Genomic DNA, 27,542 nt, shown 5'->3' on the forward strand with positions numbered 1-27,542 from the left:
TATAATCCCTTACCCAGCCTTACTATGGAAATAATAAAAAAAAATTTTTTTTTGAAATATTTAAAATCCGAAATAAATCTGAAAAAAAATAGTCTGAAAAAAATCACACAAATCTAGAAAAACCGTAGGAACATATTTAAATATGAATTAGAGTAGTACTGAATCTCTAAATCACAAAACAAAAAATTTCAAACAAAATTTCAATATTTGTTTTAGTACTTAAATTTTTGATGGAATATTTTTTTGATAATTTTTCTTGATACACCGTAGTAAGATGCACATTCGGTTTTTTTTTTCAAATTTTTATCTCGAAGCTTTTGAGGATGGCGTGAAATAAACGTAAAGGGCGTTTTTCACTATAGATCCTATGTTAAACCACATAGGGGTTCAAAAAAACCGCTAAAATTCCTTATTTAATATCCTATATACCCAGGTTTTTTTTACGCGGGGGATACGTACCTCGTAAAAAAACCGCGTTAATTCGAAAATTCGCGTAAAAAAACCGCGTTAATTGGAAAATCCGCGTAAAAAAACATGTCATCTAATGATAGATATCAAATGGGGCTATCCTTATGTAAAAATAAAAAAAAATTTAAAAAAATTGAAAGTTAAGTGTTGCTCGCTTCCGAAAACCCGTAGTTTTTTCCTGCAATTTCGTTGGTTACAGGTAGCTATAGTTCGGTTTTCCTCACGAATGAGGTAATCTGCTTTTTTTGTACATTTGTACACTCTTCTGCCGATGCACGCGCAGTACTACTGTTGGACCGTACAAAGCTAAGTAGACAGGGAAAGACATTCACGAATCGTTGCCCGTTAAAACCCCGTCCCGCTGTACCGCCCGGCGAGCTCCCCGTTACCCAACACCTAAAATCCACGTAAGAATCGTGATAAGGTGCGGCACTAAGCGCTAAGCTCCGTTACAAGCACTAATTACCGTAATATGCTCTGAGGGAACATGAGAGAAAAATGTGAGCTGAGGGGGACTGCACTGCACTGCAAACCGCGTTTATTGGAAAATCCGCGTAAGGAAACCGCGTTAATTTGAAAATCCGCGTAAAAAAAACGCGTTAATTGAAAAAACCGCGTAAAAAAACCGCGCAAAAAATAACCGCGTAAAAAAACCTGGGTGTACAACATTTACCATACAGTTGGTGATTTGGTTTGGGGCATTTTTTACTCCCTTACCCGGCCAGGCCCTTTGATCGCAAACTTCTTTACGCTAGAACAATCTAAGCGGATTGGATCCGACACAAAAAAAAATCCGATAGTATAGCGTTAAAAAATAAAAACGAAAAACGTCAACTATTTGATTATGAACACGAAAAGATCTAAAAACTACTGAAACATCCTAGATTTAAGAAAAAAAACTTCCAAAATTTGTGTGCAACTGATTTTTTCTACAGAACTTTGTTGATATAGAAATGAATAAATAATTTGTACCATATTTTTATTTTCAATTGGAAGTTTAATTTTTTTTTATTTGACAGATTTTTATTCTATAGTTTGCAATGCGTAGCATCTGCGACAGCACATACTTCAACTCCGTAAAGCTGAAATGCCCTACGCGAAATTGATTAAATGACACGAAACACAAGAAAGTTCTGCTCGGAAAAAAACAGTGGAAACATTTGTCCTTTGGGTAAGACAAACATCTTAATTGGGCAGCATCGTTCCCAGCCGCTCGCTACATCTTCCAACTTTGTCACGCACTGCCTCGAACTCTGTACCCGTGACGCCTTGCTCGTGACGGGTTTTCAGCAATCCCATTTCAAACCCTTTAATCATTTCATGAATGCATAATTTTGTGCCGGTCTCATTTCGTCCGAACACAGGCTGGTGCTGCTGTAGCTCTGGACAACTCCAGGGAAAGGACCTACTCATCTCTCTAATATTGAAATTGTTACTGTCAGCTCGGATCAAGCGACGGGGCTTTGCTTTCCGTGACCCAAGCTGCTGGAAGATCTTCGTGTGTTTTTGGTGTGTGTGTGTGTGTGAGTGTGTGTGTGTGTGTGTGTGTGTGTGTGTGTGTGTGTGTTTCCATCAACTCTGATTGTTGACACGTCCTCTGAATTCCCGACTCACAGTGCGAACATTTCCATTTTTTCCCTTTTCGTAAGCATTGTTTCACTTCGCTTTCTGAGAAGACACACACATTTTAGTCACAACCCGGAGAGGATGATTTTTATTTCTCATCCTTCTCTGTATCTCGGTCCGAGTTGAGGGAGGGGGAGGGGGTGGTGGACCGCTAGGTGATGGCCACTGTCGCCTCATTCGCATCATTCATAAGCTTTTTCATTTGCGAAAAAGGCGACTCTTCTGCTGCTGCTGCCATAACAAAGGCCGAGTTGGATAACAGCGCGCTACGGGATACTCTACACCAAGGTTGGTTCGGGTCGGAGTGTTAGAAACAGAGGGGGACTTTTGTATTTCTGGAAGCTTTTTGCCACCGCTGCCGTTGATGCTGATGATTTTTTTCGTTTTATTTTTTTTTTTGCTCGCTCGTATAAAAGAAATTCCTTTAAAATGCGCGCCCCTCGCCGGCACAAACGGTTGGTTTGGACAGACGAATGGACGCTCGACGAGGGTCCCAAAGGTACATTTAGGCAGGCAGCAGCAGGATCCAATTGGAACGGTTGGTTTGACTGACGAGCGGACGAGAACCGACTGATGGACGTGGTTCTGTTTGCTCTTATCGTGCTTTTCCAGCACTCTCCATCTTCTTGTTTTCTTTTTTTTTTTCTAAGAAGGACTAAATTTCGCGTGTTATTATACAGCGCCGGTCAGTTTAATTCGGGTGAAAAAATTGCACGTTTTTGTTTTTAGACGGGAGAAAATATCGCTTTGTTTGGGAGGTGCAATGCTCCTCGTTTCTCCAGAAAAAAAACGAAATAAGTTTAAGTGCATTGTTGCCCTCTGGAATGCAACGGAAGTCGCTTTCAAGTTGGGCCTTTTTTGTGTCAGAATTTTCCCCCCACCGAAAATAATTGTTGTAAATGAATCATTTCATAAACCATTGGGTGAGAGAGGAAAGAAACAAAAAAAAGTATAACGTCATTCAATATTTCATGCTTTCTGCACTTTTGTTGCGAAACACTAGACACACGATACACACTCAGCGATAAGCACACGCCCCCAATTTCAGCACGGAACAACACGGAATCTCGGTGACTAAGTGCTAGGCGGCGGTGATCGAAATTCTAATAAATGCTCGACAGATGGCGTTTGTTTGAACTTTTGAACGGAACAGACAAAATCACGACAGTTAACGAACGAAAAATACACATAGAAAAACACCATTCGGGTGAGGGGTTGCTGCGGTGGAATGGGGGAGGAGGGTGGATGAAGTATGCTGCAGATGATGCTGCTGCTGCTGCTGCTGCCACTGTTGCCTCTTGACGTTGGATGTGATTCTTGATAAAACATTGAACAGCATGAGAGTCGAGAGGAGCGCAACAAAAAACGAGAAATTAATAATGGGAAAATATGACGCATCTGAAAATTTAATAAAAAATACAAGTGATGCTGATGCTCGATGGATGCTGGATGCTGATGGGGGAGAGATTTCGTTTGCTTGTTGCGCGCCTTCGTTCATTCACTTGTGGCTTGGTAGTGAGAGGGAGGTGGAAATGAGGGTGTGCTAAAGTATACAAAATAAAAGTTTATATTCAGCTATTGCTTTGGGTCGAGAGGGAACGAGGATGATTCTGGATGACACGAACAGGCAATTGAAAAATCATTCTTTGGGTGGGTGATTTGACTATTTTTGGTGTTTTTTTTTGTTCTGAACACGTTCAATTCACGTCAGTTTGACACGAGAGAGAGAGACACATAAGAGAAAGTGGGACAAGAGCCAGAGAAAATGTTAATCAATTTGATGAAAGTTGGCTGCTGATGAGATACATGAAATAAACGAGTTTTTTGTTTGTTTCATATGGTTCAGTTGGATGAGAGAAGAAAGTTGTTATGGTTATGGTTTCAATGTCCGTTTTGAGAAGAGAAAGAAAATAAAGAAAAAAAAAACAAGAGTGGACGAAGGCGAAAACTTACTCGATAAGCAATTGACGCAGTGAGTCCTCATCTTCCCCATCGCCGCGATCGCTTTTGCGGGAGCCAATTGAAGCGGTTCCGTCTCCTCCTACGTATCTTGATCGCTTAAGTGAACTTGCACGAGATGAACGGTGATGCTGTGAGTGCTGAGCGGACGAGGATCGCCCATCGTCTACGCCACTGCTGCGCTGCGAGTCGATCGATTGGGTACGGTAAACTGTGGGAGAAAGTACAGTGAGACATTAATTATGGTGGAATTGACCTCAACGAGTCAATACCTCAACTAATTTATACACTATTCTATTTTTCGCCGTTTACATCTCTCAATATTAATATTGAGTACAGAGTAATATGAGTATTTTCACACGAAAAGACGGATCGGCAAAATTAGAGTGTATTCGTTTCAAATTATTTGAAAAAGACGTATTCATTTTAAAATTATTTTTTTCAAAGTCTATTGATTGTAAAAACTGTCTAAGAACAAGTTGTAGGGATTTGATAAGCGTTTAGAAAAAAACATCTTCTTCTTCTTCTTCTTCAATGGCACTAACGTTCCTAGAGGAACTTCACCGTCTCAACGTAGTATTACTTGCGTCATTTTTATTAGTACTTAGTTGAGATTTCTATGCCAAATAACACGCCTTGAATGCATTCTGAGTGGCAAGCTCTAGAATACGCGTGATCACAGTGCAAGTCGGAGGAAATTTCTTTGACGAAAAATTCCCCCGGCCAGAACGGGAATCGAACCCGAACACCCGGCATGTTAGTTATGACGCTAACCACTCGGCCACGGGAGCACAAGAACATATACACAGCGAAAAAATTATTTTTTTTGGGAAAAAATAAATAAATATCACTTTTTAATTTTAAATAACTCAAAAACCATTATTTTTCCGTCACGTTTGAAATGTGAAAACTTAAAGTCATAAAATATTTTTTTATCATATTTACTGGATAACGAAATTTCAAAAACGATTTTTGTTTCGAAAACTTCTGGTTCCTTTTTCAATTATTTAAATGTATTTTGATGACGTTATATGATCCTAGTGGTCATTTAAAATCATAAATGTTGTAGTAAGAAAGTATCTTTGAATATAATTTTAATACATTTATATATTGGGTTGGGAAATAAGTTCATAGCGTTTTTATATTTCTTTTATTTACAACGATTTTTTTGCTGTTTAGCAAAAGGTAACTATTCATACAAAAAAACTCTTTCTGCTCTCCAAACTATACTAATTGTATTTCTGAGTTACCGTCGATGGGGGTGAAAATGGGTTATGGGGTGAAATGGGGTCAAAAATGGAGAAAGTTACTATTAGTAATATCTTGCCAAATATTGCGAACATTTTAGAAAGCTGCAAGCCGTTTAATAGGAGACATATTTCCACAACTTCCAATGCATAATACTTAACTGTAGTACAAATAGTTATTATTTAATAATTCATCAAGGTTTGATGTGTAAATAGCCATCAAATAACACATCAGAAAAAATGTCATGCCCAGCATTATACAGGACTACTAAAATTGTAAATATTGGATAGAATTATTGTGTAATTTTTTTCCATTCGAATTTCAATATTTTCGAAACAATATCTTATTTACACTGAGTGGGGGTGAGAATGGTTCAAGCGCAAAATTGGATTCCATGCCAAACCGATATAGTGATTGTCAGATTTTCATGAAAATTTGTAGTTTTATTACTCATCGTAAAATATTAGACCCGTTTGTTTTAATTTTATTTTAATTAGGGTAGCCATTTCCATTTTATGGTGGTCCGAAAAATCAACTTTTCCGCTTTTTTTTCCAAAAATGACCTTTTTCAATCATTCATAACTTTTGAACTACTGGACTGATTTAGATGATCGATATATCAAAATAAAGCCAATGAGCTAGTTGTTTGAAACACATTACGCTTAAAAAACCCAGATTTTGTTTTCGTAATTATTGAATGTAATTGTTTTTCATAGCTTACATGGCATCGAAACTAAGGTCACCATGTTTTTTATATTTTTGACGTAGAACTACGTCTTTCATTAAGGGTGCCAAATCTGAAAACAGGTCTCGTTTTTATGAAATAAAGTTAACGTTAATAACTATTTTTGCCGCAAACGGATTTTGGCGATTTACATACCAAACGAATCGGAAATTCCCTAAGATTTGTTTGATATGCTATACATTATAATCCCATAGTCTGTATATGGTTTAAATTAATGAGAATTGGAAGCATTTCCATTTTCTCATACATTTGTTCTGTCCGTTTGTGTGCTTTCCCGAACAGAGCTGTCAATAACGACCAACTCTTTTTGAAATCGTAAGAGCAGAGTCTCCGTGAACAAAGGAAAAGAAGAAGAACGAAGGGGAATTTTTGCCTAGAGTATAAACAGTGGATCTCACTGAGGCAAAATAGAGGCGAATGAAATGCAAAGTTTAAAGCCTCTCAAAAACAAAGAATGGAATGGAATGAGGCAAACTTTCATTCTTCGTGAGGCAATCGACTGAACAACATCGTTGCTGGGCGAGCTGGACAGCGAGGGATCGAATGCCTTTCTCACCAAATTACTCACTCGCTGATGTCTCTGGTATTGCCATCATTGCATCAAGCTGACGCCATTGCATTAAAGTTCTGAGCTACACAATTGTGTGGGTAATTATCAAGCTAGGCTATCGTCAGCTCACCAAGAAAATAAATGTTCTAGAATTTTGTCAGTGATTTGGTTTCGCATAACGGTAGGAAAGCTAGGAAACACAAAGGATGCCAGATAAGCTAATCTAGACTGGCAATATTATCAGGAAGGGCTTCTGTTGAGAAGAGCGCAAAATGGAGATAAGTGTGTGTATATTTTGTTGCTTCAAGCCATCGTATATGGGTATTTGTATGCGTACGTGCGTGCTCCATAACCCGTACATAAAAATAGTGCATCTTCGTTACGCTGAAATCCCATTTGTAACTGCTCCCATGTGCATTGGCCCTGTAACGATGCAACAATCGCCTAATTTTTTATGCTATGATTGATGATTGTTTGGTGTTGCAAATTATGCAGTCGTAATGATAAATATAAACAAGGAGGGAAGATAGCGAGAGGGAAATATTTTCGCTAAGGTATTGATAATGAATCTCTGCTGAAGCAAATATTCAGCCTTTTTCCAAGCAGTTGACATTGTTTGTTTTCTGTCATCAATGCATTGAACTGACGCTATGGTGAAGCAGGTGTTAATGTTGTGCACCAAAAAATTATTTGGGGAATACCAAGTTATTCAATAAGTTATATTTAGTTATTAATTTATTTGGGCTCGCGTGTCAGTCGCAAAACTGCTTTCAACTAGGATTGCATTTGCGCTAATCTTGATCATAATGAAGCAGTGCTACTCTTTTCGATGTTGTTGAGATTAACAGATAGGGCGCTTGCAGCGTGCATATGCATTAGTGATCTGTTGGGCAGGCAAAAGAGATCGCTGCATAGGATTTATATGGATTGACAAGATTGAGTTTTGTTTAAATAATTATTTGAGCGAAATAGTTATAGAAATTACGCGCTGCACTATATTAATAACATGCGAATATATGTCTCTTTACATAGAAATATTTACTTTGAACTTCAAAGCCATATACAAGGACAAAAATAGAAATTTCTGTTATGGCTATGATCCAAATCAATGGAAGCAGATTGATTATTCAGAAAGTTTCACAGAAACAATGCAAATTGCACATTGCGATTGTATAGTCGGATTAGGTGAAGTGTGCTCCCATTTAGGCTTTGTGCTTTTTACCCTGAAATGCTGGTCTCGTGTGCAGATATCCTTAATCGGTGGTTAGTTTCGCCAAAAAAGCAGATGATTCTGTTGAAATTAAGAACATATTCAGCCAGAAAGATAAACCAACCCTCAGATATGATTTCCATGTACCTGAATGCTCTGCGGAGAAGTGAAATATGGTTATAAGAAAATTGATCGGAAACGAAGAAAATCGATCAATTGGCTAATTCATAGAAAATACAAGGAAGCATTCGAACGTAAGCTCGAGCCTCCGTGTCTTGAATCAAGGTCCGAACATGCTGATAAACCTTTCCTGTTATTTTTTTCGATTTATATCTAGTGGGAAAGTCGCTCAATGAACATCGCGAAATAGGTGCTAGTAAGTTGAGCAATATGCGTCAGACAAAAGCTCTTGTTCGGTAAATAGCTTGCCTAACTGTTACACAAAGTTCATGTTAGTTCTATGGAATATTTCGCGCTAATAGAAAAATCGCAACTATGTTTAAATCATCTACAAGAACGTCGATTGATAATGAATCCGCTTCTGCTGCATAGAAGCTACGAATGTAAACAAATGCTGTTTGCCCAACAGATGCTCTGCATGTATGTGTGGCAAGAGCCCTATAGAGTTTATTTCGTTTATTTAGTCACCAAGAAAGTAAATGTCGTTCTGAAATGCTGTATGTGATTTGGTTTCGCTTGCCAGTAGCAAAACTTTCTCCACTAAGGATGACAGCTGCGCTTATCTCGAGCATGTATTGTTCTGCGAGCACAAGAATGAATCATCAAACAATTATCGTCAAATGATTTTACAATAAAAAAAACATTTCAGGGCGACCAAACTGGTAGAATGGTTATCTCAAAATTTTCGTAGCATTATAAAATAATATCCGCAGTTATAAACAAGCGACTTGAATGAAACCCTAACGTAGTTCTACGTCAACAATGCGGTCGTGTCTTGAACACAACCTCCTATAATTAGTTTTTTCTTAAAAGCTGAGGTTTTTTTACATAACATATCCGAATATCAGAGAGGTGTTTTTTTTTTCGTTTTCAAGTGATTTTGAAAAGTTGACATGTTTTCAGTTTTCGTTCAGTATTCCTAAGCGACTGGACAACATATATGCGACTAGAATCAAATTTTTATGCAAATGTGGTGGTATTTCATGTAGCTTCAAACTGGTATATCGAATATCCAAATCGGCTCGGTAATTTAAAAGTTATGAATTTTTTAAAAAGTCATTTTTGGAGGAAAATAAAAGGAAAAATGATTTTTCGGACCATCGGGGTAATTTTGAAAAATCATAACTCAATAACACAAAATAACGCAACTCTTAATTTTAGATATGTTATCTAAAAAAAATCTTAGCTTTCAAGAAAAAATAAAGTTTAACGCCCTTGGTCCCGAGACAATGTTAACTATAAAAAATACAATAAATACAATCAATAATTACAAGACCAAAAACCAAAATTTCTGCAGGTATAGTATTTTTCGAAAAGAGACTAGCTAATTGGCTTTAATTTGATACGTCGATAAACTGAATCGGTGCAGTAGTTCAAAAGTTATGAGTTTTGAAAAAAAAGTAATTTTTGGAAAAAATGAGAAAAAAAATTATCTTTCCTAAAATGGCAGTTCAAAAGTTATGAATTTAAAAAAAAGTCATTTTTGGAAAAAATGGGAAAAATTTGATTTTTTGGGCAACCCTAAAATGGAAATAGCCACGCTAATGATAAAAAATACGGGTCTAATGTTTTGCGATGAAGAACAAAACTACCACAAAAATCTGAGAACCACTATATCGGTTTGACATTGAATGACTGTATATAAACATTCCCATCGTACTTCTAGGTGGATTGACACTATTTTCTTAAATAATCATTCAAGCCACTTACATGTTGTTAAATTATCTTGAAGTTATTGAGAAATTGATTTCTAAACACAATTCTTCATAAAAAGTAATATTCACTACTTTGACCCAATGTCACCCCTCTAAGGGGTGATATTGGGTCAACTTTTATTAATCGTAGTTCAGTGAAAAATTAATATTATTCAACAATTCCCGAAACATTTACGAGTGTTCATTATTGGAGAACATTTCTAAGTAATCAGAATTGTGTTTTACTCTAATTTACGAACAAAGTATCCGAAATATGATTCAGAACGGTACCCAGAAGTAAAAAAATCAACATTTTCGACACCTGCTCTTCATAGCTTTTCATGGAGGTCTGAAAGATACCGAAGCAGCCTGGGAGAAGGTCTATGGGGGAGGTGTATGACAATGGTTTACAAGGTTTCAAAAACGGCGACTTTGACGTCCCCCCTTCTGAATTCGATGAAGAACGCCTCAAACCACTTTTGAAGGAAAACGGTCACCAAACCAGCCGTGAATTGGCGGAAAAAATGAACTGTGGCGATATAATTTTTTGTTTTTTGTTTAAATAAAAGCTACGAACTTATTCCTCAGCCCAATAATTTACGACATCGTTATTCGCAATCTTTTCACGTTGAAATACTTCCGATATTACAATCATGTTGACATTAGAAGACTCATTGATCCCACATATACATAAAATGACAAAAGGATGAATTGTGGATTGGTCTTTATTTCCAATAACCACTTTGAGTGGCTTCTTGGAAACAAATGGATAATTGTTGAAAAATCACACACTACCTCGCCATTCTTTAATTTGTTATTCGTTTGTCTCAAAAAAGAGACGTGTTGTGTTTTAATCTATTCATTCATTATAAACTTTTCTCTTTTTTCACGTAAATATGATATACATAATATGATGTCTCTAGATTTCATCGATCTGTTGATACCATTGTTCGAAAGATTTATTTTTTCAATATTAAATCGCTTGGATAACGCTCACATTTACGGAGACAACAATATTTCAAACTTGATGACATAATAGTTGTTAGAAGTAAACATTGCAAACATTTTGATAATATTAGGTGTACCGGTAAGTTTCTTCGGTTTTACAACAGATGGCGTAACTTGATTATTATTCCAGTGAAGCAAATTTCCAGACATTCGTTGGAAAGCTACTGTCATTGCACATCTTTTTCAGTATATGTCAAAAAGTTGAAGCGTAAACAACATAGTTTTTTGCCACTTCGAATATCTCGAATTACGTACCGACGAGAGTGTTTTTGTAGGGAGTGTTACTTCATTACTGTAATATGGAGAAAAGAACTGCGGAAAGTCATCGCATTTTGGTGGAAGTTTATGGTGACCATGCTCCAACTGAGCGAACGTGTCAGACGTGGTTTGCACGGTTTAAAAGGGGTAATTTTGACTTGGCAGACGAAGAACGTTTCGGACCACCGAAGATGTTTGAAGATGAAGAATTGGAGGCTTTACTCGATCAAGATCCGTCACAAACGCAAAAAGAAATTGCAGATATACTTGGAGTAGCTGGGAATGATCCGAAAGATGGGACATTGGGTGCCGTATGAATTGGAGCCACGAGACGTCGAACACCGTTTTTCACGTACGAACAACTGCTCCAACGGCATAAAAGAAAGGGGTTTTTGCATCGAATCGTTACTGGCGATGAAAAGTGGGTCCATTACGATAATCCTAAACGTCGGGCAATGTATGAATACCCCGGCCATGCATCAACATCGACGACGGCCGCGCGGAATATTCACGGCCAGAAGGTTATGCTGTCTATTTGGTGGGATTGGCTAGGTGTGGTTTACTATGAGCTGCTAAAACCGAATGAAACCATTACGTGGGACCTCTACCGACGACAATTGATGCGTTTGAGCCGTGCAGTGAAGAAGAAACGGCCATAATACGAGCAAAGACACGATAAAGTCATTTTGCAGCACGACAATGCTCGGCCGCATGTCGCGAAACCGGTCAAAACATACTTGGAAACGCTGAAATGGGAGATTCTATCCACCCGCCGTTTTTTCCAGACATTGCTCCGTCCGATTTGAGCCACTGCGTCCATTATTTTAAACTGTTGTGGTATACCCCTTTTTAAACGTTTTTTTAGCTTGCCCTGTAATCTGTTTGTATGTTTGTATGTTTGTAACATGTTTGTCTGTAGCGCTTACCTACATTAATAGAAATTCAACCCCCTCTCTGTTGACCGATTGATCTGAAATTTGGAACACACCTTTATCTCTGTAGTCATTATAAAACAGCGTGTTTCATGATCTTGAAAATCCAAGATGGCGGCCGCCACAAAATGACGGATCACATATTTTCTCACAACCTCATCAATATGAGTTTTCCAAAACCCCATCGATATGGATATCAAATGAAAGGGCTTGACTAGTAGAATACGGTCATATAAGAAAAATGTAAATCTAAGATGGCTGCAACTACCAAATGTCGGACTACATATTATGTCAAATCCCCATCAATATGGGTATCAAATGAAAGGGCTTGACTAATAGAACACAGTTATTTATGAAAAATGTAAACTTATGATGGCTGCCACTATCAAATGGCGGGCTGCATATTTTCTCAAAACCCGATCAATATGGATATCAAATGGAAGGGCTTGAATAGTAGATCACAGTAGGTCATGAAAAATCCAAATCCAAGATGGCTGCCATAACAAAATAGCAAATTATTTTATTAAACGGTTTTATTTAGCTTGAACTGTTTGTATGTATGTAGGGTTGTCCCACAGTAATAGAAATTCGACCAATAGGAACTGACCAAATTTATGAAATACCATTATCTCTGCTGTCATTTTAAAACTGTTTATCTTGAGAAATCCAATTTGGCCGCCGCTACAATATAGCTGATTCCATATCATCTCAAAAAAAAAAGGTTGATCCAGATATGTGTATTAAACGAACGAACTTGACTTGGGGACATACCATCTATTTTCTGCAATCAACTCAATACTTTTTTTACTTATTTTTTCATTTTCTACATAACAAACTCAACAAATTTCAAAACAAGTTTCCATGTTCTTATTTTAGATTTCAGACCGAATTCATGAACATACGAACTTAATTTAAATTCAAGAAAATAAAAAAAAAATCAATTAATGAAATGGTTTTTTCAAATTCTATTGAATTCAACACCTTTTATTCACTTTGATTGATTATATATCACAGTAACAGATCCTAAGTTCAATTTCGTCAACGTTCATTCAAATTTAATAAATGAACGCCAATTGGACATACTTTTGAATGCAGAACATATACATAACCGATTTCCTCAATTTTTTTTCTATTTTTACTCTATATACTCCAATTCATTCTATCATTCTAATTTGGGTGGAGACCTGCACAACGATATAAATATAGCTCAAATCTGACCACCCGTTTTCTTGTGATGATGAGTTATACGTATGAAAAACAACATATATACGAATATGTATTTATTGTGTTAAACTTTGTTCTGTATGTTCATTCAAATGATCATTTTTTCAATTGCAATTGCTTCAATTGATCAGAAGAATAATGCGACCAATTTTAAAGCATGTATATTTTTTCCATTATTTTTGTCTTTCGGGCAAAATCTCAACCCCTATCCTAACGGAAATACCCACTTCTGATTGGTCGAAATTGACGACATACACGGCGGTTCCCTAACAGAGACATCAAAACCAAGTTGCCCGGTGGAAATCGGCATTGCAAATACATGAAAGTAGGGGGAACTTTTGTTCCTACCGGAAAGTGTTACCTAACAGAGACATCAAAATCAAGGTGCCCGTGAAAATCGGTATTGCAAATATATGCAAGTAGTGATGTCTAAATTTTTCATTTATTCGATTATCGATTAATCGTTGGGACATTTTTTAATATTCGATTAATCGAACGAATATTTATTTCTTGTAATAACCAAGTATCACGTAGTCATTCTGGTCGCGTGTTCTATCGGGTTGTCGATATTAGATGGTTAGATAAAAAAAATAATACAGCCTAATTCTTAACCTAAAAATGCATTAACCTTGAGAAAAATTCCTTCTTTCATTCATCGCGATTACAGTGACAATTATTCGATGTATTCATATTTTGATTTTAAATTATTCGATACAAAATTACTCGATTATAATTTCAGATATTCGATTATTTGAATTAATCGAATGATTAATTGATGCAAATTAATATGCAAGTCGGGGGTCATTTTTATATTGTAAGTAAGGTGAGTGACAGGTGATTATTTCTAGCAAATGAAATTTTACTTTAATATTGGTTGCTTCGGGAAATTTCATATCAATGACCGATAGTGTATTGTGAAAAATTTAGCACAAGTGTAAGTGTAAAATTGTATATGGTTGAAGTTGACTTGTTAAAAATGACTTGAAATAAGAAACGATTCATTTCAATTTTCATAAATAAAAACCAAGGTGTATTCCCACTCGAGAACGGGTCGTTTGGTTTAAGCTGTCTGTTTTGTTGTGTTCATTTTCACCAAAGGAATGTTCATACAGCGGGAAAAATACGAAAAAGTGATTTCCCATATATAATATATACATATAGTATTAGGTATTGATAGTCCAATTGAAATTCGCATTGCGTTGAATAAAAGGTTGAATAAACACTCAGATAGTAAACATTATAAAAGGAAATTACCTTTTCCATTTCAAATATCTTTTCCCTATACAGTAGGACCCCGATTATCCGCGGAATAGTCGGGCTAGCTCACCACGGATTACGAAAATCGCGAATAACGCAATAAAGGGCTAAACATTAGGTACATACACAAAAAAATGACATTTAAGCATGAAAACTATGTTTCATCAATACAGAAATCATTAAACTATCGATATGTAAGGTTGTTTTTACCAGTGATAAGATAATGTGAAAGACATGACTAGACATGACATGACAAAAGAACAAGACCCTGCCGCTCACTGGCAAATTCCGGGAAGTTCTATAGAATTACAAGTGAACTCGCTCTCGCGGATAATCGAGGTTCTACTGTATTAAAGTAACATGTTTTTACTGATGACAAAAAATAATAATTGTGTTCAGTATTGATAATTATCTATATTAAATTGGTGAGTTTTTTTTTTCTTTATTTCATCCATACATAACACAGGAGGCATCTCATCTAGGGTTACAGAGGGTGGTTTTCATCATACCTTATTCGGCATCTTTTTCAGGGTCACCAAATTATTATCAAAGAGTTAAACGATGTAATTCTTCAAGTATATCCAATATCGACAGATAGCCTAACGGAATCCTACGTCAAATATGCAGTCGTGTCTCGGACACAACTCTCCTGTGACTTTTTTTTAGTTTCACGCAGTGTATCATTTATGTTTCAAGACTGGTGGGGAAAAAATAGTTAATTTTGAGGTGTTCAACGTTTTGACTGGAGTCGCTCGAATGGTTCTAATGTCATCAAAAAATGTGCTTTCAAATTAGTCTTCATTCAGTATAATCGCAAAAAAGGGCGTAAATTTTCGATCCATACGGATAGATCAATTGTTTTATATTCAAAGTTCGCGTCTGTAATAGTGCCATTATTATCCATACCATTAACTAGACACCAAACAATCTTTCAAATAGTGTATGACCTATCGAAACTATGCAAGCTCCTGCCTAAACGTTTCTTCACTCGCACTGATGTACTGAAAAGATACGTTGTTTTGGAAAATTGGGAATAGATTGCAACTATGAAATTGTCGAAATTTTCTTCCGAATTCTTATCTCGCAAGAAGAGAAAATGTTGCGAAAATAAACGCATATATTATTCCTCGGCATCCAATCAAACAGTAATGAATTCACCGAAAACAGTTCATCATTGCTAATGGAAAAACAAAAATAAAACCATAACAGAGGAGGCCCCAACTAAATTTTATTCAGCTTGGCCGGGCTTATCTGAATTGGCAGGGAACCGATACTACATCCAATTCCGAGCAGCAGCAAGAAAAACTTCTCCTCAGCACACGTATTCACGTATTGCAGCATCCAAAGGTTAAGGTGTCTTATCTCTAGAAAGCTTTCGATACGCATATCAATGAGTTGTTGCCAGGCTCATCCCTTTACTTTGCTTTACTTTTTCCTATCGTTGGCCATCGATCTTTGCCAGGCCAGCAAACAGGAATCAGCATCGGTAACGGGATTTTGATAGAAAATTAATGAACTCCGATGACACACACACACACACGGGGGGTAAGGTGTTTTATTCACAATGTATGTATATCCCTGGATTAGATTGGACGTATTCACGTTTTCTGGGGCTAACGAGAAAAAAAAGGAACCTTATCTAGGGTTAATTCATTACAGCTTTTTGTTCGGATGCTGGAAGGCGAGCACGGCTCGTAGATTTAAGCTTGAACGGATAATCCAATTATTTGATCCGGTCAGATGTTTTTGTGATACTGAGCGTTATCCATAACTAATTGTATTCCCGGACGCTGAGAATGGAAAACGCTGAATTACTAGAAAATCTCAAATTAAAATGAAGTTTTTCTCTCGGAGGTAATTTCGCTCTACCGTTAGACCCTTGGGGGCAGCATTTTCTTCAACCAAAAAGTACGGCAAAGACAGACGGAGAGTCGTCAGACACTCTGAACATCCCCCTTTTTTCCACCCCCGCTTCTAGTTTGCACGAAATGAAATTACTTCAAACAATGCTTCCAATGATAAACGGTATACGCTACTCCGACGGACAGAACCGACGGTAAATAATCAAGGGTAGCTTGAGTCTAGTGCCCCGTCCCCCTCGCAAACCCTTCGTGCCGTCTCGACTGCTGGAGACGATAAGAAAAGTTGATACACTTGGCCCCCCCGAAGGGATGAAATGTTATCAATTTCAGATAGCCGTCGAGAGTTTGCTGCTCGAGTTACTAATTTAAATTAAAATTCTTCGTCCGTTCGTTCATTTGTCCAACCAACGAATCCTTCTTTTCGGGATAGCTTTTCCCAATTATTTGAAGAGTGATTCTCCGGAAAAGGGGGACAGTGGAGGAGGAGGGGCAAAGCAATCGATAATTGCTTTCAAATTATTTCCAAGTGGAGTTTGGCTCTGTTGGTTTCCTACAGTCTAATGCCCGAGACAATTAGGGGATGTGGAACAAATCAGATTCATTGTATGATAAGTCGGTTGAAATTTTCAACGGTCGATAAATGTTTGCGTTGGAGTAGATATGGATATGATCAACTAGATGTTCAGTACTCACCGTCGTGACGTAGTCGTATTGGAGGCGAGGTCAGCTTAAGCGTTGATGACAGGGCCTGCGAGTCCAAGGGCCCTCCAAAGACATAATCATACGTAGCTTCCTGACTCAAGGTTGAAACTGTAAGATACGAAGGAAACACTTGAAACGGATCGCTCGTGCATTTTTTTCATCTTCATCTAGAGAAAAACAACGCAAAAGATTGAAATGGGGGAATGAATGAAAATCGATTGATTGCAAGTGGAGTGAATGTGCGGCACAAAACAAAATAAAGTATAGAGGCATTCCACAAACCAACACAAAACCATTTTAGTTTCATATTTTTGATTTAGATGAAATTTTGCAAACTTTTTCGGCACTTGGTACGATCCAATTTTACGGTATTAATTTTTTAAAGACGATCACGACTAATTTTTGGAAAGGGTTTATGCAAAAATGGTATTATGTCAGAAAATAAACTATAACGCCTAAAACGGGTTATTTATCGAAATGGTGTCTTAGGCAAAATTATCAATATATATAATATTCTGTTCATTTGGTATTTTTCAAAAACTCGGAAACATCGGAACCGATTGAGCTCAAAGCTGGATCCAATATGCAAAACTACTTACATTTCTAGGGTTTTTGTTACGACATGCAAAATTGTAAACTCAACTCAACCATGCAACCACAATGTGCCACAGCATTTCATGGAATTTTGCACGTTTGTTACAAATATTTCTAACTCAAAAATTATAATACCTACAAAATTCTCGTCAGAGGATGAAATATAGGAAACTGTTTAATTTTTTTTTAAATCACCCTTTTTCAATCATTACACTTATTTTTGTTACCTCAATTGAAATCCATTTTTCTCAAAAACTTATTTTTTACTAGCGGCCCAATACCAATGCACTCGAAAATATTTTTGCAACTGTTTTTTTTCTTTTTTTCTTCAATGTTTTATTTATAATCCAAATGTACCTATGTCTACTTTCTTCTACTCTTACTCTGTGTTCAATTGTTGCTCTTTCAATTTCGATTTAGACTTTTAACTCTCTACTCTTAATTTTCTACTCTCTACTTTATACTTTCTTCTCTCTTCTCTATACTCTATACTCTCAACTCTTTACTCTCTACTTTCTACTCTCTACTCCTTACTATCTCTAATCTCTATTCTCTACCATCTATTCTCTATTCTCTATTCTCTGCTCTCTATTCTCTATTCTCTACTCTCTATTCTCTACTCTCTATTCTCTATTCTCTACTATCTACTCTCAACTCTCAATTTTCTATACTCTATACTCTCAACTATTTACTCTCTACTTTCTACTCTCTACTCTCAACTCTCTACTCTCTACTCTCTACTTTTTACTCACTACTCTCTACTCTTTTCTCTCTACTCTCTACTCTCTGCTTTATACTTTTTTCTCTCTTTTCTCCACTCTATACTCTATTCTCTATTCTCTATTCTCTATTCTCTATTCTCTATTCTCTATTCTCTATTCTCTATTCTCTATTCTCTATTCTCTATTCTCTATTCTCTATTCTCTATTCTCTATTCTCTATTCTCTATTCTCTATTCTCTATTCTCTATTCTCTATTCTCTATTCTCTATTCTCTATTCTCTATTCTCTATTCTCTATTCTCTATTCTCTATTCTCTATTCTCTATTCTCTATTCTCTATTCTCTATTCTCTATTCTCTATTCTCTATTCTCTATTCTCTATTCTCTATTCTCTATTCTCTATTCTCTATTCTCTATTCTCTATTCTCTATTCTCTATTCTCTATTCTCTATTCTCTATTCTCTATTCTCTATTCTCTATTCTCTATTCTCTATTCTCTATTCTCTATTCTCTATTCTCTATTCTCTATTCTCTATTCTCTATTCTCTATTCTCTATTCTCTATTCTCTATTCTCTATTCTCTATTCTCTATTCTCTATTCTCTATTCTCTATTCTCTATTCTCTATTCTCTATTCTCTATTCTCTATTCTCTATTCTCTATTCTCTATTCTCTATTCTCTATTCTCTATTCTCTATTCTCTATTCTCTATTCTCTATTCTCTATTCTCTATTCTCTATTCTCTATTCTCTATTCTCTATTCTCTATTCTCTATTCTCTATTCTCTATTCTCTATTCTCTACTTTGCATACTTGAAATCTAAATAAAACATTAGACTACTTTTCGATAAAGACTTGTTTCTTACTTAATTTTATTTAGAAAACTCTGTTTTTTTAATCCATGATACCTCAAAGAAAGAAATGTAGTAAATTGTTCATGTTTTCATAAAAAATACCAAATTTTATTAGAAAATTACACTGAAAAAAAAATTGAAAATCTCGCAAAAATGCCAAAAATAACAACTTGTTGATAGTTGTATGGACTACTCATTTAATTTCCGTTCACAAATGAAAAAATATGTTTTTGAGAAAAAACAAATTTCAATTTCTGAAATATTTTTTTAATGTAATTTTTGTTTTTGGAAATTTTTTTACTATCTTTCAAGATGGGTTTGAACAATTTCCTGTATTTCATTGTCTGACCCAAATTGCGTAAAAATAATTTTCGAGAAAAATTAGCTCAAAAACTCCGTGGGTCTCAAACCACAATTTTTTTTTTAATTCAAGTTTTATAAATAAACGTATAAAAATTATATTTATAAAAAAATCGTAAGAAAAAAACATTCATAATTTCAGTCAAAAAAATAATGTTTACTGGTAAAATTTTTGAGTGTAAAATATCGCGTTTGACATGGTGTTGGCGTATTGCCAAATATAAAAAAAAGTTGCAGAATATGTGAGTCGCAATAATTTACACACTAAAAAGTTAATGATGTCAAATTTAAGTAATTTTTCAAAGAAAACATGAAAAAAGTTGTTGTTATGACAACTTTTCCCCCGTAGCAGTGCCCTTCTTTCGATGTATGGATGACCTGTTGATTATTGTATAGGCAATTCATATAATTTTTGTTTAGAATTTTCGATGAAATTTTGTATTGTTAACTTAAATAATTTGCTACATTTAATTCTCGAAAAAAAAAATCTCATTAAAAAACTTTAGGACCTACAAAATGTTGGTTAAAGAATGAAATGTAGGGTTCTATTTATGTTTTCATTAAAAAATATCAAGAATTTAAAACTAAAAATCAATTGAAAAAAACAATAATTTGAAAATTTCAAACTCTTTTTTTCTCAAAAATCTGTCTTTTTTTCAATTCTGAAAAAGATTTGTGTGAATTGCACATACAATTATCGACAAGTCACGTATACATCGAAGGATGGGCATTTTTACATGAAAAAAAAAATATCCTAACAACAACTTTTTCATGTTTTCTTTGAAAAATATGAATGAATGTTCAAATCGTAACATTTTAGTGGGTGTATATTATGGCGATTGCCATATTCTGCGAACTTTTTTCTATTTGGAAACGCGTCAAGAACATGTCTAACGCGAGAATTTACACTCAAAAAATTTACCGAGCAAAACTTTATTTTTTCAGAAGTCTCCATACATAAATGCCATATATTCCAAAAACTAGATAGAAGATAGAAGATAGAAAGTTGACGAACTCAACAAAAGTTCATATTTTAATGAGGTCTAAAACTTTGTCAAATACATTATGTCACCATCTTGATTTGAAACAACATTTGGTTTTTTTTTTGAATTTTTTTAAAACAAACATTTTTCTAAAGTTGTTGTTAGAGAAACTTTTTCCCTGTAAAAGTGCCTATCTTGCGATGTATTGTTGTACTTATTGGAAAAAACGTGCAATTTTTTCTAAAAAAATAGGCTATAAAAAATTGATTTTTCATTTGCCCAAGATCAAATTTATATATCTGTATTATTATTATCTGTATTGTGATGCTAAAACAAGTATTGTACCTTCAATCAATCCCGAAATACAGCTGATTTTGTGATGCCGGATTCTAAATGAATCAAGCTTCAATCAATAGTACAAAGGGAAACAACATGAGAAAGGCTGGCTTCGTCTTCTGATTGAAGTTGTTCATTAACTTTACTAAAACAGAAACATAATAATGTATTGTAGACTACGTTTGTGAGTACTTTATTATGCTTCGATATTACGTACAATTCGATACAACGCACAATTTTGAAAGTGAAATGTACGTTATATCAATGTTTACCTGTACCAGTTGTTGAGCTCCATTGTGTCAAAAATTTAGATTTAATTATTTTTTGGTTCACATATTCATCATATGCTTTATTGTGAAGTTTTTATCGGTAAGAAAAGGTTTTGTTTTCAAAGTGCACAGTGTGTACAGTGTAAACCGCAAAATTGTAACCTACAACTTTGCCTAAGAGATCATTTCGAACAAATAATCCGTTTTGGCGTTACAGTTTATTTTCAAAAATGAGAAATGATACCATTTTTGCATGAGTCCTTCTCTAAAATTAGTCGTGATCATATTGAAAAAAAAACTAGTACCGTAAAATAGCATCGAATCTAGTGCCGAACAAGTTGGCAGAGTTTCAGCCTAATCAAAAATATGAAATTAAAAATTTGTTCGAAAGTTCGTGTTGATTGGTAGTATTTCTCCACAACTAAAAGGGCGCTTTTGAACAACTAACAACTAAAATACTTACATGAACTCATACTTGAAGCATACACTGATGGAAATCATACCAAAAAATCATAAAGCACTATAGATATTTTTTCTGACCAGGGGAAATGAGTTAAGGAGTCACACCGAACCGGTTGCAGACATGCTCGGGTTTGTAAACAGTCAAAACAGATTAACTAGAGGTTTTCTAAGGTTCGAGTTCGATCCGGATCCGGATCTGATTTTTTGCAAGTGAACACCAACCTGGATATACTGATAGCGGCTGTAACACTTGTGTCGAGCGTAACGGTGGTGGTAACGGCGGTAACTGGGGCTCAGGGCCGTTCGAAATGGAAGACGGAGGAGAGATCATCGAAGGGTCGCCGTTTGCCGCCATAACATGGAGACGGCCGGCTGTTTTCCGATTTTTTTTTGTTAGTTTCGTTAGTGATCCGAGCCGTGGGAACCGGAAACCGAGAAAGGAAATGACAGTTTTGTACGATTCAGGGTTAGTACGATTGGTTAGTATTGACAGACGAACAGAACAGTCCGGTTGATATGTCGTGTGCAGCCCCTTTTCAATATTTCAAATCAAAGTGAAACCTGATTATTAATCAAAATATGGTTGCGTTCGGTACATACCTGAAATTTGAATCCCCTTTTCCTAATGGTTGCATCGAGTACGGAGGCAACCATCCGAGAGATATTAGTTACCGATTCCCTGCGTATTCCACATTTACGTGTTCCCGTCCCCCTCAGTAGGAAACTTCTACCCATCTACCCAAGCGCACCACCAACTGGTTTCGTTTGGTAAATACGGAAAGCTTTGTGAGCTTGTTGCGCTCGGTAAATTCAGAATGGAAGTTTGCCCCCTCCCCCCACCACTCTCGCTTGTTGAGAGTAACTGCTAGTTCGTGTGTTTTCTTTTGCTCCGAATATGAACCATTCGCATGCAATACGGTCCGGCAGTTTGTGTTTTGCATGTACACACAACACACATCTCTACCTGACTCCTCTACCTGAGTTCAAAGTAAATACCATGTACACAGAAATTACAGAGATGCTTCCTTGCACGCAATTTTGCTGCACGGTTCAACAAATTTGAAAGGGGCTTCCTCTTTGCTGCTGCTGTTGCTTCTGTACAAATAGAATCCAATGATCTCGATGCAACGATTTTGGGGAGAACTAAATTTGCATTCAAAGTATTCTGCATCCGGCCGCTGCAGAGGTTAATAATGTATATTTTCTGCAATGAGTTTTGTTTTCGAATTACTCAGCAACGAGAGAATAGACATAAGTTATTTTGCGTGTAATTTTTTAAATGTTCCAATACAAATGATGTTAGTAACTTACAAGAAAAGATTTTTCAAGGCTTCTCGATCCTTCCTGTTTCGCGTAGACTGGATCGAAGTTATTGAACAAAAGGATTAACACGTTGAGCTTTGCGTCGGTCCCTAGGGGCCGACGTTGAGCTTTTTGGTAGGAAAGTGCTGACTGACTGGGACTGACAGTTACAAAATAAAAAAATTAAAATATATACGGTTTATTTTCGGATGTTTTACAAAATGTGACTACTTTCTAGTCGAATTTCTGACTATTTTCTATTTATGCAATAAGTACTTTGAGAACTGGGACCGACACTGATATTGTGGTATACTAGTATACTGCCGTTCTACGCATAGTTGCCCCATGTTCCAAAATCAGCAACTGAGGAAAACGCAATCAAAGTTTTCTCGCATATTTGTCTACCAAAAGTTTTAAGCATTTCAATTCAGCAATACACCGGGTATTGCTGATGAGATCCCCTCACTGAATCAATAAAGCTTGAATACCGGTTTTAAAAATTCATGGTGGGACTGTTATGCCTAGAATATCAACATGAGACAATTGAACTTGATGTTGTTTTTTGATATACTGGGAACAAACTTTTTTTTTGTGTTTTTCCGAAAGATTATGCATAGAAACACCGTTTTATGAAGAAATGAGTGATCTGCAACACCTTCGCAGAATATAAATCTCATTATTAGGCATTCGCTAACAAGGTGTACACGTGTTCTGTTAAACTTTTTCTCGTTTGTTTGAGAATTAGCTCGTTCTTCCAAACCAGAAATAAGTGCATTAGCCCTGCTGAAAGTGTGACATTCTGGCACTTGGACCGATTTACTCGATATGGATCTACAAAAAATACATGGTGAGACAGTTATGAATAAAATATCGACATGGGACAATTGAGCTTCATGTTGTTTTTAGAAGCTGGGAACAAACCATATGTTTTTTTGTGTTTTTCCATAATATTATGCATAAAACAACGTTTTATGAAGAAAAGTGAAAATCGTTAAAAAGTAACATGGGACATCTATGCGTAGAACGGCAGTATAGCATAGAGAAATTCCACCCCTAATCAGCTGGCCGCTGACCAGACCATCTCAGATTTCTTTTTTAACTTGGTACAGATGCTGGAAACTACCTAAAATCTAAATTTTCATTATCATGTAAACAATTTAAAATAAAACGGATTTTCCAAAAGGGTGTATTAAAAATCGTTAAACTTTCTTCCAAAAAATCGTTACGCAAAATCCAGATGTCTGATTGTCTGATTAAAATATGATGTTTGACAAAGTTGTTTGAAAACCAATGAACTACGCTCGACAAAAAAAATTAGACGAACAGAGTGCGAAGTCGGAAATTTTAAGTGAGTTTTGGCATGCTGTAACTTCGTGAAAAATCGACGCATAAAGATGGTATGTACATCATTTGAAGCTTCAACTTTCAGTTATTAGAGTACTTTACGTAGACTCTGTCCAACTTCTATAAGACCAGGTGATGATCTTGCTGCTTTGTGTCATTGTAAACAAACAATGCTCCAATTTATATTCTAGTGTGAAGGTATTGGTGACTAACATACACTGCATGATTTTGTGTGCAAGCGCTTAGCGTAAACGAATGTTTTCGTATTTTTCAACTGTCATGTTTCTATAAGACCAGTTACATTTTCCGTTGTTTTATTTTTTTTTTTTTATCTTCGCTTATTTTTCGTCGGCCTATTTCCGCCACTTTAGTGCCAATCACCGACAACAGGGAGGCGACTCAACCTGTTCCTACCTATCAGACTCAACAACTCATGAGCCGGGCCAACTTCTTTTACTTCCCCTCCGAAGGAAGACGTAACCAGAGATTTTTCGCCTCAGAAAATCCCAACGACGCCAGCTGGGATTGAACCCAGGCCGATCGGATTGTGAGGCTGTTACGCTAACCACACAACCACTGGCGCCGTCGTTGTTTTATTTGTTTTGATCAATTAATCTGGAAAATGCCGAAGGGAAGAGTGCTCACGGAGAGATAAAAAAGACATTTCGATGCATTTCACCAAGAAAATGTTGATATAGTTGATATAGAAAGGTATTGACTAGTAGACAGTTATTCATGAAAAAATTGAAATCTAAAATGGCCGCCACTACAAGATGGCGCCCCATTTTTTTTTTCAAAACCTTATCAATATGGGCATCAAATGAAAGAGCTGAACTAGTAGAATGCAGTTATTGATGAAAAATATAAATCCAAGATGGCGGCCTCTACAAAATGGCGGATCACATTTTTTCTCAAAACCCCATCAATATGGGTATGGGTATGATTAAATATCATAACAATAAATATGATGTACTAAAGGCTAGAGAATAATTAGGCAAGTAGCAATTAGTGATTATCACACCCCTTTCTTTATTAATCTAGGGCATTGATGAGACTAAAATAAAATCGTAAGGCATGTAACGAAACAACTAACGGTTGGTAATGGAAATCTGACGTGGGCCATTTTGGATTTGCATTTTTCGTAAATAACTGTGTTCCAATAGTCAAGCCCTTTCATTTGATACACATTTTGATGAAATTTTGGAAAAAAATATATATAGAGCCCCATTTTGTGGTGGCGGTCATTTTGGATTAGTATGTTTCATAAATAACTGTCTTTTACTAGTCAATCCCTTTCGTTTGATACCCATATTGATGGAGTTCTAAGAAAACATGTATTCCACCATTTTGTAGCGACTGCCATCTTGGATTAACATTTTTCATCAATGATTGTATTCTACTAATCAAGCCCCATATTGCCCATATTGATAATGGTTGGATAAAAATATATATGGCGCCATTTTGTGCTGGCGGTCATTTTGGATTTGAGTTTTTCATAAATAACTGCGTTCTACTAGTAAAGCCCTTTCGTTTGATACCCATATTGATGGGGTTTAGAGAAAATATGAAAACCGCCATTTCATAGCGGCCGCCATTTTGGATTTTCAAGATTACGAAATATGCAGTTTTATAATGACTGCAGAGATGTTCCAAATTTCAGATCAATCGGTCAACAGGAAGGGAGTTAAATTTCTATTAATGTGGGATGCTACCCACACGTACATACAAACGGGTCATATAATCGACCCCGTCCCGTATACCGAAGAGTTTTGCGGTTTCCCGGATCGAAAATCTTTGATCCACACTCCATACTCCATACTAAGGCATCTAACATACCCTTATGCAACTCCTTCAATGAGAATTTTAATCGTCAACTTTTGACCGCCCGGATTTAAAATCATTTTCTGAATGTGCTTTTTATTCCGGACATGGGTTTGTGAAATTCACATTGATTTTTAAAATTTTTTTGTTGACAGCTAGGTACCATGTTTGACATTAAACTAAATTGACACAATATTAACTATCAGTCACATCAATTCAACATGCAAAATAAGTCATGGTTTTGGCATAATATTGAATGTAATGAAAAAGTGTCCGGATAAAAAAGCGTCCGGATTCAGAAGCATCACTGTATCAGAGGAATTACTCGTCGGATTGGGCGATCACATCAGGTAGTGCTCATTTATTTGACGAATCCGTATCCTTGAGGTAAGAAGGAGAGAACTCCACGTAAATGGAAGCTCTCTGACCGGGATAAGCGAGGAATAGTTAGTACAGGTTCGAATACCTTAAAAATCGCTTTTCAACTTCTCAACTACTCGGATGACAATTTTTCAAATTTTGATAAAAAATTCTCACATAAAGAGGGTTTAAAAGGTTAAAGCTCCTCATTTTACACCATCTCACATCGGAAGACGTCTGAGTTTTGCCAAAGCTCACGCTCACATGAACCGACAGTGGGACATGGTATGTTGTGACAAAGAATGTTTCCAAAAGAAAACATTTTGCTATATACCATAACGAAGAGTTCTTCACTGACAAAAAAGGTCGATCCACCTCATGGTTTCCACGGGTACTAGCGTGATTTGCGGAAGAAGGAACAGTATTTTTCAACCAGGGAATTTTGGTGGAGGCTCGTGCATAGTTTGGGCGGGATTCTGTGCAACCGGTAAGCTCAAGATAGCTTTCACGTCATTCAAGGATTACTCACATGTTCTGGAATTCTCTCTCCTACCATTTTTGCCAATATCGTCACAAAAAATCCACATTCCAGCAAAACAATGCTACTATTCATACCAGCAAGTAAACTAAACAATGGATGTCCAGTCCACCGCTCAGCGCAGCGCACTGAAAGTACGACCGACAGGATGGCAGAGGAAGGAACGCAACGAAAGGACGATCGCGAGGACACAAACACCAACATACGCCCCACCCGTGGGAGAGTGCATTGCGAGCGCAAGCAAATTGCACTGCGTGCAGGGAGGAAGACTTCTATTTCAACCGCCAAAGGAAGAGGTTTATTTCGCGTGCTAAAACATTGGAAAGCAAGAAGCTAAAAAGAAAGTGATAATATTTTATCTTGTAAATTTGGTGTAAATAAAATGTGTACAAAGGATTAAGTGTCTATTTTCGCTATCAACCGATTAATCCCTTATTCGGTCCGTGGTACAGTTTTGTGTTTTGGATTGGTTCCTAACAGGACCAAAGTGGTATGGAATTTTCAATACCTCGCATTGCACGCGGCACTGGGCCGCTGGGAATCATTCCGTGGAAACGCACTCTCTCCTAAGTAGCATAACTGCTACTTTGGTTGAGATTTGCAGATTCGTTGATCTTGCGTGTCAGCCGCATGGGCGGCTGTGGAAAATTTGCAATCGAACACGCACAAACATGATC

The 27,542-nt window shown here is 36.4% G+C and overlaps 1 protein-coding gene across 21 annotated transcripts in view; it reads right to left on the minus strand.

The window, feature by feature from the left end:
• The window catches only part of LOC129765026 (glucose transporter type 1), a 647,147-nt gene that overhangs the window by 197,902 nt on the left and 421,703 nt on the right, over nucleotides 1–27,542 (minus strand). For 19 of the 21 annotated variants that reach the window (XR_008741328.1, XR_008741330.1, XR_008741327.1 and 16 more), the window contains 3 exons: nucleotides 21,723–21,872; nucleotides 16,915–17,031; nucleotides 4,048–4,264 (listed from right to left, as the gene is read on the minus strand). The exons of 1 other annotated variant lie outside the window; for it this stretch is intronic. Coding sequence is in view for 16 of the 20 variants with exons in the window: in XM_055764813.1 (XP_055620788.1) it covers nucleotides 4,048–4,264; nucleotides 16,915–17,031; nucleotides 21,723–21,855 (467 nt within the window). In the remaining 4 variants the exon portion in view is untranslated. Of the gene's footprint in view, nucleotides 1–4,047; nucleotides 4,265–16,914; nucleotides 17,032–21,501; nucleotides 21,664–21,722; nucleotides 21,873–27,542 lie in introns of those variants that run through there. One more of the 21 variants, XM_055764822.1, reaches the window with a different exon arrangement.

Source organism: Toxorhynchites rutilus, chromosome 2 (genome assembly GCF_029784135.1).
Source record: "Toxorhynchites rutilus septentrionalis strain SRP chromosome 2, ASM2978413v1, whole genome shotgun sequence".
Classification (NCBI taxonomy): Eukaryota; Metazoa; Arthropoda; class Insecta; order Diptera; family Culicidae; genus Toxorhynchites; species Toxorhynchites rutilus.